General features: G+C 38.1%; 1 protein-coding gene across 1 annotated transcript; it reads left to right on the top strand.

Moving 5' to 3' along the window:
* Positions 1-4,219: 4,219 nt before the first annotated feature.
* Lce6a (late cornified envelope 6A) lies at positions 4,220-4,465 on the top strand. Its single transcript, XM_028784948.1, has one exon. It carries the CDS (start codon positions 4,220-4,222, stop codon positions 4,463-4,465), a length of 246 nt encoding a protein of 81 aa, XP_028640781.1.
* Positions 4,466-10,789: the final 6,324 nt, after the last annotated feature.

The following is a 10,789-nucleotide window of genomic DNA, read 5'->3' as shown; positions in this document are numbered from 1 at the left end:
GAAGAGAGGGAGGGAAGGAGGGAAGAAGAGAGGGAGGGAAGGAGGGAGAGAAGGAGGGAGGGAAGGAGGGAGCAAAGGAGGGAGGGAGAGAAGGAGAGAGAGAGAGAGAGAGAGAGAGAGAGAGAGAGAGAGAGAGAGAGAGAGAGAGTTCAAAGCCCAGTGACACACCATCTACAAAGCCACACTTACTCTCAAAAGGCAACAGCTCTTATTCCTTCCAGTGAGTATAGTTATTCCAGTGAGTATAGTTCTACTCACTGGGGACCAAGCATTAAAATTTATGAACCTATGGGAGACATTCTCACCACACTAGCCCTCAGGGAAATGTATATTAAAATTTCTTTGTGCTGTCATCTTATTCCAGTAAGAATAAAAAGACAACAAATATTAGCAAGGATTCAGAGAAAAAGGCATCCTTAGTCACTGGTGGTAGAGTTGTAAATGTGTACAGGTATTATGGAAACTAGTGTGAAGGTTCCTCAAAAAATTAAAAATAGAACTATATCATCTAGCTGCACAATACCTAGACACCTACCCAAAAAGCTCCATATGCTGTCACTGATATGTTTTTACATCTGTTTATTACTGCTCTATTCACAATGTCCAGGAACTGGAACCAGCCTATTAACAGATGAATGGATAATGGAAAACTAGTACATATACACAGCAGAAGCAAGCAAGGAAGAAAGGAAGTGAAGGAGGAGAAAACAAGTAGACGAGGCAGGGAGAAAGATAGCATAGGAAGAAAGGGAGAGAGAAAGATATAGAAATAGACATCCAGAAATCAGAAAGGAAAGATTCCCATTCACTGTATAACATATTCACTTATTCAGCAAAGGAGATACAATGAAGTAAAGCACTAGCACAGGGCTTGAAGTTGCAGGATAGGGATCACAATTACAGAACCGTTAATGATGGAGGTTAGACTTATTTCGAAGACATCAGCATGTTATAGAAGGTTATATATCAATCATGGGAACTATGGATGAAATAATAAAGCAAGATAAAAGAGACTTTTAAAATGCACTTGGGATGTCACTTCTAGGATATCTACAAGATTCATGGCACTAGAAAGAAAAGGCTAAAGAAAAATACAAAGAAGTAAGATTTAGAGAAACTTTACTTGAAGCTAGGTACCTGTAAGTGCTTATTGCTCAGGAAAACTTGATGGTCGCAAGGATGAGTAGGAATGAGAAGAGAAATCTCCCCAGTTAGGATCTTGTCTCCCTACTAAACTCAGCAATGATTAACACTTCTCTCCAGAAACTATCTTCCTAACTAGTTTGTGAGAACTAATCACACTCTCAAATCCATGCCTGGTGCTGTGTTTCCCCATGTTTTAGTATCATCTGGTGTCACTTACAAACATATACCTGCTCTCTCTAGAACTCTTTAAAGCATGAGGTGGGGTGCTGTTCTTCTTGCATCATGTTCATAGCAGGTTTTTATTTACTATCCAGTTATGGAATTCTACTCTTAGACACCTAAACCAGAAGGAGACATGGAACTGAAACTTAAGAATACTAAATTTCTGGTGTCCTGATATACTAGTGGCTAGATGTGTAAGTTCATTTGAAGATATAACAGGTTGAGGCCAAGAAGAGGCTCCGTAGTGACTAGGCAAACCTAGATCAGTACCCTCTACTGCAAGTGAAAATCCTTCTAGAATCAATCCTACACTTTTGTACATGTTGATGAGGCTCACTGTGAAGAAACTAACTGCATTTAAAGAGTTCTATAGTTACTTTATACTATAGTGCATAGACTAGGAAATATATAAAATAGGCAGGTATGCTCAATTCATCAAGAGGAGAATATTAATGCCAAAAATCCCAGAAAGACCTCAAAGCTCTTGGCATATAGGAACCATAATGAATGGATGATTATTGGTTAAATTCAAATAAATGCTTTTGTGATATATGAGATCTCCATGAGGGGAAATTATATGTTGTAGGTCTTGAGTAGGGAAAATGAAAAGTAGTGCATTGGATCAGTCATTCTGCCTTCCCACAATGGCTCAGTGAGCATGAAGCATGCAGAGGAACAGCCAGAGGTTTCTTCTGCCTAAGGGTGTTGGGAGGGAAGAAAGGTACAGAAGTGAAGAGAGATGTTGTTTATTCACTGACGTTTAAACCTGTTGCACTCCTTTCAGGATCCTCTCTTTATGGGATGGGATAGGCTTCAGACCATCCTCCCACCTTCTGTGTTTCCATAAGTACTTAAATTACCTTCATCCAAACTTCATTCCAAAATCTCATCAGAAGAAACAGATGAGTTTCAATAACACAATCTTGCTGGGCTTAGCCTTCCAAAAACAGTTCTTCCAATTGTATTAAGTTTTTTTGTGTTAGGCTCCTTATTCCTTATCCTATCCCCTAATCAAGCTCACCTTTGTCTGCAATCTTATTTTGAAGACTGATCATACAACCAAATGTCATCTTTTATCACTTAGCCAATTGTTTCTAAATTTCAATATTTTTGTAGGGATGGTTTGAGGCTGTCAAGACTTACTGAGAAGACTTACAGAAAAGCTCGTCCTTATGTCAGGTGCACATCAACAGTTATTCTGAGATGGAAACACCTAGAAATGAGAAACAGTATTTAGCTGAAAAGATTGCTACTCTAACAAAGAAAACATGGAATAATATCAATTTTCATAAAGAACAAGAAAAACTTTGCTTTGTAAAAGGTTTTTCCATGGGTGTCCTGATCAATATGCAGATCCTTATTTGTATTTAAGTGACAGGCATTTATGAATGGTTTTTCTCCTCCCTACTCTCAGTCTATTGTATATGGCAAGGTCCACCCACAGATTTGGAAAGGGGGTTCACAGAAGTGGAATAAAATGAACATCTAATTATGAAGAAAAAGGATATGGGTTTTATTTCCTAACTTTTCTTCCCATGAGATACAAGCTTTGTTCTAAAGTCAGGTATACTGAGCCCTTCATCAAACATTAATGAGTACTTTTATTGTGTGTTGTGGATAACATCAGGCTCTAGGAATGCAGAAGTGATAAGAGCAAGGGCTCTGTCATTCAGAAACAGTTTACTAGAGGAAATAAGATATGTATCTAGGTCACTAGGATTTAGGACAGCAACAGATCTGTGAGAGAATCCACAGAACTCAGAGGACATAGGACTCCGATATGACTATAAAATTAGGTAAGTCCTTTGGGGTGCAGGGTGATGGGCTGAAAGTTCAGTCCTGTGTGCCAGGAGACAAGGAACTTCCTCAGACTCTGGTCACAGACTGAAGACTATCTTCCCGTTTTCACTCTACATTAACTCAGAAGCAGTCTTCATCCAGTCCCCCATCCTGTCTCATCTCATAGGATTTGTGCAGTTTACTCACCTCTACGTAAGCCAGCCTGAAGGCCTCAGGTTCCTCTCTGATTGCTTACCCGAATTCCCTTTGCAATGCACCCCAGCTGTATACAGATGAGAAATCCTGCCCTGGGAATTATGAAATACCTAGATAGATCATTCACTCCATGACAGTCCTTCAATAACAAGTAGCCTGGAGGTTTCAACTGGAGGATATATAAAATAGCATCATCCTTCCTGGTCCCATAAAACCTCAGGCTCCTCCTGGGGTGACTTGTCTACTTATCTTCTGGAAGGTAAGGCTATTTTGGGTTGAAGAGGTACTTGGTTGTCACTTGCTCAGGCTTTGCTAAGGAAGTCTTGACCTTCTCTGTTGTCTCTCTCAGCAATTTGCTAGAGCAGGTAGGAAAGATTTGTAGCAGGGAGAGGAGAAGGTATGGAAACCCATGCCAAGAACCTTGAAATGATCTGACATGAGACAGATCCACAGGGTCTAGAGGGAAGAAGAAACAGCAGAGACATATCACATAGGCTTGGAAAACTGAGGCCAGAAACCAATTAAAAAGCAGATGTGTTTGTTCTTTACACTTGAGCATGGTGGGCATGAGCACCCAAAAGGGGGTCCTATTAGTTCAGGTAAGTTTATTGTTTCTTTTATAAGAGAAGGATATGTTACTAACTTGATAATTGATAAATTCTTAGAAATTCTCTCAGAATTTACTCCTGATGTGCTCTACCAGTGAGACTACTGTCCTTCAATAGTCTTCTCTGAGTTGCTAATGCTGGCTCCACTGCTGGCAGCCTCATATCTTCAGAAAAATGACTTACACTTCCAGTCTCTGATATTTCAGTATGTTCTTTTTTCCCCCCAGATTTAATGTTTTAGCTGAACAATGTCACAGCAGAAGCAACAACCTTCAGAGCTCCCAAATGCTCCCAAATGTTCACCTCCCAAAAGCCCAAACCTCTGTCTCACTACCTGCTCAACTTCTTGCGGGGCTTCTTGTTCAGCAGGCTGTTCTTCCCACTCAGAAAGGCTGAGGCTTCGGAATACTGTTAGCCGCAAAAAAGTTCACCACCCACAACCTCGCTGTCTTAGGGGTGGCACCACCTACCACTGCAAAGAAGAAGAGTGCTAAGAACCTGTGTACAAAGGAGGATAAATAGCTACAGTGACATCTCCACCTAAACTCATGAATTCAACCAGGAAGGCCAGACCCTCTACCTCTCTTGGCTAGAAAAACATTTAGGTTTCCTATCTTTAGAAAAACATTTCTTATTTCTATCTTTAGTCCACCCATTCAGTTCAACAATAAAATTGATCATGATGCATGGTTGTGACTTCTGTGAGTCCTTGAGACCCTGGTCAGAAATGCAGAGGACCCTCAAGTGGGTTCTTCTCCTCTCAGGGACAAGTTTCCAGGAATTTGTGTTTCAGTTCTCTGTAGTATCATAACAATACATTCATGCAGAACACCTATTGTATGCTGACCTTTGTATTTAAAGATTCATGTGGGATATTTGACATTTTGCTAGGAAATGTTATGATCCAGTGAGAGAAGTAAGGTATATTTCAGTTTAAATAACACAGATTAATAAAATTAATGCTTATTAAATATGTATTTTTATGTTTCAAATCTGTTTAAAAGAATTTAAACACAACAGGGCATATTTAGGAATACACACAGACACACACAGACATAGACAAACAGACAGACAGATGCACACACACATACACACACACACACACGTACACAATAGCAGTCAATGAGCAAGAAAGGCATGAATTTGAAGGAGGGTAGGAAAGGGTATATAAGAGTGTTCAGACTCCACTTTAGAGGCAGAAAAAGAAAGGGAGAAATTGCAATTAAATTGCTATCTCACAAATAAACAACAACAACAAAAAATAACATTTAAAGGAAAAAAGGTAGAAAATGTGAAGGGCAGCACTGAGCACCAGTGAGCACATTCTGAAGTTCAGATAGTACAAACCAACATTTGTTTGTAAATCTTAGAGGGAGAGATGAGGAAATGAAAGAGCCTTTGCACATTGAGGAAAACAGGCTTCCTGGGGTAGAAAGTTTTTGTTTTTTAATTAGATATTTTATTTATTTACATTTCAGATGTTATCCCCTTTCTCCATCCCCCCCAGACATCTGCATACTATCTCCCCTCCTCCTGCTTCTATGAGGGTGTGCCCCCACCCACCCATCCACTCCTACCTCCCTGCCCTCACACTGGGGCATCCAGCCTTCACAGGACCAAGGATTTCCTCTCTCACCTATGCCAGGCAAGGTCATCCTCCCTTACATACACAGCTGGAGTCATGGGTCCCTCCCTGTGTGCTCCCAGGCTGGTGATTTAGACCCTGGGAGCTCTGGTTGGTTGGTATTGTTGCTCTCCCCATGGGGCCACAAACCCATTCAGCCCCTTTAGTCTTCTCTCTAACTCCTCCATTGGGAACTCCTTGATGATCAATGGTTAGCTGTGAGCATCCACCTCTGTATATGTCAAAATCTGGCAGAGCCTCTGAGGAGACAGCTATATCAGGCTCTTGTCAGCATGCATTTTTTGGCATCCACAACAGCATATGCCTGCCTTTGATGACTGCACATGGGACAGATACCCAGGTGAGGCAGTCTCCGAACAGCCCCTCCTTCAGTTTCTGTCCCACACTTTGTCTCTATACTTGCTCCCATGAATATTTTGTTACTCCTTCTAAGAAAGACCAAAGCACCTACACTTTGGTCTTCCTTTCTCATGAGCTTCATGTGGTCTGTGAGTTGTATCTTGGGTATTATGAGCTTTTGGACTAATATCCACTTATCAGTGAGTGCATGCCATGTGTGTTCTTTTGTGAATGGGTTACCTCACTCAGGATGATATTTTCTAGTTCCATACATTTGCCTAAGAATTTCATGAAGTCATTGTTTTTAATAGCTGAGTAATACTGCATTGTGTAAATGTACCACATTTTCTGTATCCATTCCTCTGTTGAAGAACATCTGGGTTCTGTCCAGTTTTTGGCTATTATAAATAAGGCTGCTATGAACATAGTGAAGTATGTGTCCTTGTTATGTGTTGGAGCATCTTCTGGGTATATGCCCAGGAGTGGTATAGCTAGTTCCTCAGGTAATATTATGTCCAATTTTCTGAGGAACTGGTGGACTGATTTCCAGAGTGGTTGTACCAGCTTGCAATCCCACCAACAATGGAGGAGTGTTCCTCTTTCTCCACATCCTTGCCAGCATCTGCTCTCACCTGAGTTTTTGGTCTTAGCCATTCTGACTGGTCTGAGGTAGAATTTCAGGATTTTTTTTGTTTGTTTGTTTTTGTTTTTTGTTTTTTTGATTTGCATTTCCCTGATGACTAAAGATGTTGAACACTTCTTTGGGTGCTTCTTGGACTTTGAGTTTCTTCAGTTGAGAATTCTTTGTTTAGCTCTCTACCCCATTTTTAATAGGGTTATTTGATTGTCTGGAGACTATTTTCTTGAATTCTTTGTATATATTGGATATTAGTCCTCTATCAGATGTAAGATTGGTAAACATCTTTTCCCAATCTGATGGTCAGTGTTTTATCCTATTGACAGTGTCCTTTACAGAAGCTTTGCAATTTTATAAGGTCTCATTTGTCAGTTGTTGCTCTTAGAGCAAAAGCCGTTGGTGTTCTGTTCAAGAACTTTTCCCCTGTGCCCAAGTATTTGAGGTTCTTCTCCACTTTCTCTTCTGTTAGTTTCAGTGTTTCGGTTTTTATGTGGAGGTCCTTTATCCACTTGGACTTGAGCTTTTTACAAGGAGATAAGAATGGATCTATTTGCATGCTATGTCTTGGGGTGTGGTAGGAAGTGCCTTTCAATGGGAATATCGAAAGAAAAAAAAAAGCCAACACAAGGAGAAGGCGACATGTGTCAATAGTCTGAACATCAGTGCAGTTTCAGCTCCAGGAAAGATGACAGACAGGAATTTATAACCTCAATGCCTATGCTAAACTCACCAGCTGAGTTTACTGACTTTAACATTATAAAATTTCAACTATTAAAGTATCATTCTTCTGGGGAAAATCTGGGCCCAAGCCTATGTATGCTCTAGTAGCCTGGCTTTTAAGGGAACTAGATACACATTGTAAGGTCTGGAGGCAGCTTCAGTTCCAGCTAAATCTCATTTGAAGTTAAAGTCCGTTTGAAGAGTTTTCCCTCATGTGAATTTTTGAAGTATCTAACCCAAGATTTTATTGACTGTTTTGCCTATTTACAAAAAAATTAGCATATAATTTCCAGTCTATAAGATGCTCATTTTTACAGCCATCCACATGATGCTGGGAGCTGACTTTACCTTTGTTATGACCTATATTCATATGTAAGTATTTGTCATATGTGTAATTGTAGCTATAAAGAAGATGATGCAAGTCTTTTGATGTCAATGTGGGAGAATGAGAAAAATGGTAGAGCATTTGACAGAAATGTGTGAAGCCATGTGTCACATCCACAATACTGAAAAAAAATTTAATGCTGATAAGCATAAATAACATGATTAAGATAAATTAAAAACAGCATCATTCTCAAAATTATCACAACTAGTAACTTCTTATCTGTATGTTCTAACCTTTAAAAATGGTACACTAGGATCAGTGTACTGTGTAAATCTGAGTAGGAACTAAAGAAGTGCCTCATTGGCGAGGAGATCTTGCTGCTCTTTAAAATGACTAAGTTCTGTTCCTAGCACCCACATAAGGTGGCTCACAGCTACCAGTACCTCCAGCTCTAGGGCATATAATGCCATCTTCTGATTCTTTCCAGCATCTACACATAAATGGCAAACATGCACAGACATATATAAAAAAATAAAATGAATTTTTACAAATAAAGGAATATGGGATAGAGAAATGGTTCAGTGGTTAAGACCACTAGCTACTATTGCAGAAGACCTGAATTTGATTCCACACATCTACTCACAACCAACTGTAACTGCAGTTACTACAGTGACTCTGACCCTCTGTTCTGGCTCCTGCTAAAATCAGGCATACATGTGGTGTGTGTGTGAGAGTGTGTGTGTGTGTGTGTGTGTTTGTACATTCATTCTATAAAACACACATAAAATAAATCTTTAAAATAAAAAGGAAACTAATTACAACAACAATAAAAGAGTAGCTGTTAGTGTCCTTCACTCTGACAAGTACCAGCCACCACCATGATACATGTCAGTAACTCACTATAACTACTTACCTAATGTTCTACATTCATTCTGTTTCTATTACTTTGATATCTAGTCAAAGAATAGTGAATATCTTATTGGTGGTTATTCAGTTTTAGAATACATTTGTAGAATTGGAATTCTAGAACTATGGAAATTTCAAACTGATTTTTGAGGGATTATGGAATGATTCCGCTTAGGAAAATCATATTTTAGGTAGAGGGATTTCCTCTGTTTAATAAGAGTAGGTCTTTTGTTAAAAGACAATTGGAGTCAAAGCAGAAAAACTTCATAAAAAGAATAAGTCCCTGGAAGACTTGACAAGTATCTAAGTAATTTGATTGTCATTAATATCTATTTTTACAAAGCTAGATACCTTCTCTTCTTGACTGAAGAAAAATAACTTCATTTTGTGAACAGTAGTTTCCTATGAACATTGATGTGTTGCTCTTTAGATGTCTCTGTTTAGTTGATATGTTTCTAAATATTGATTTCAAATAGTTGACACACTTGTAAATGTTCCTGGAAAGAATCCATCAAATGAGCAGTATCAGTGCTTGGGTGATTGTGTTTATCATATATATAAAACCTTTTTCCCCTAAAATTTATTTCTAATCATTGGAGACAGACATTTCCAAATAACAATGAAACAAAGTGTGACAGAAACTAATTTTAACAAGAATGGTTCCTAATACTTCAGCCTATTCATGTTTCCTAGGCAGTCCAGAGACTCCTTGCTCTAGTCACACTTCAAATATTTACGCATACCCATATACACATACACATAAACACACTGATTTGGTGGCATCAGATTCACTTCAAAACATTGATGGGAAAGAAAGCCAGTGGTTAGATGATCATTTTGGTTCATGAAGATTTGTACCAGCTTCATAATTTTCTAATATGTGTATGTTCAGAAGAAATGTTTATATTGTGAGGTTTTTTAGTATGTCAGTATTATGGTTTTATTTTAATGTTGAAAACACAGTGTACATATGTATTATACTAAAGAGTAGAAAACACAAATTTCATGTTTCACAAAGTTCCTAACACAGATACAGATAAAGCAGGCAGACATGACAGATAAATGAGCGATAGATGAGATAGATAGATAGATAGATAGATAGATAGATAGATAGATAGATAGATAGATATGAAAAACAGACAGAAAGACTGAAGGAAGACAGACAGGCAGACAGAGGACTTGAAATGCTCACACCATAACAGGATGTTAACTCTGTAAGGCAATGCATGTCAGTTAACTTAGCTATATCACTCAATATAGATTTTAAAATATATTGTACTTAATAAATTCATACAATGAATATTTGCTGCTTAGAATAAATTAATATTCAAATTTGCCAGTTTATAAGAAAACCAATGTTCTAGCATGGGACGCTCCTTACTTGCTCTTTTCATGCTCCTTTAGTGTCACACAACTGGCTCACTGCTGAGCATATTGCAACTTTTCAGCTCTCTGCCTTAGGTCCCTATTCATCTCTTTCTCTAGAGAACCCTGGGTTTGTACTTAATTCAAAAATATATGGGTATGTGTAAATATTTGGAACAATGAAAAAGATAGGTTCTCATTATTAATAAGTCAGATGTAGTGGTGCATGTCTCTAATCTAAATACTGAGGGTTTTGACACAAGAGGATTGCAAATTCAAAGTAGTGGTAGTAGTAGTAGTCATATAGTGATAATAATAATAATAATAATAATAATAATAATAATAATTGATGATAATAAGAACATTTCCAAACACCGACTTAACTCTCACAGCAGCTCTATGGAAAAAAAATAATTGTAATCTTTGCTGTACAGATCAGTAACTAATGCAAGAAGTCAAGTGAAAGTTTATGTTCCACAGCTAACAAGAGGTCAAGCATGGATTTGAGGCAAAATGATCCAATTGCAGACATTAGACAGAGAGTGTGTTGTGAGCAGCTAATTTCTCTTCTTTATCCAGTCTCAAACATAAATACTGGGATGGTAAACAGTTGATCTTGGATTTAGTATTGACCCTGCTCACATTTGAACTCTGCATGCTAAGATGACTTCTTGGAACACTTAACTCTTAACTCTCATTTGTAACATAAAAGCACATAACCAAACCAAGCAAGATATTTTATTTGTGATTAACTCAGTTAGTAAAATTTTGGTACAAATGAATTACATAAAAAACTGCATTTTAAAGGTATCACTAATATTCTTTAGTATCTGCTCATATACACCTGTTGGGAAAAAAATCTTAACAAAGAAAAACTTAAA

Source organism: Grammomys surdaster, unplaced genomic scaffold, assembly GCF_004785775.1.
Source record: "Grammomys surdaster isolate TR1022 unplaced genomic scaffold, NIH_TR_1.0 124976, whole genome shotgun sequence".
In the NCBI taxonomy this organism is placed as follows: Eukaryota; Metazoa; Chordata; class Mammalia; order Rodentia; family Muridae; genus Grammomys; species Grammomys surdaster.
The sequence above is the reverse complement of the archived record's forward strand: the minus strand, read 5'-3'. Positions and strand labels throughout refer to the sequence as shown.

Coding starts and splice junctions, on each gene's coding strand:
- Lce6a (XM_028784948.1), top strand. CDS start 4,220: ATGTCACAGCAGAAGCAACAACCTTCAGAGCTCCCAAATGCTCCCAAA.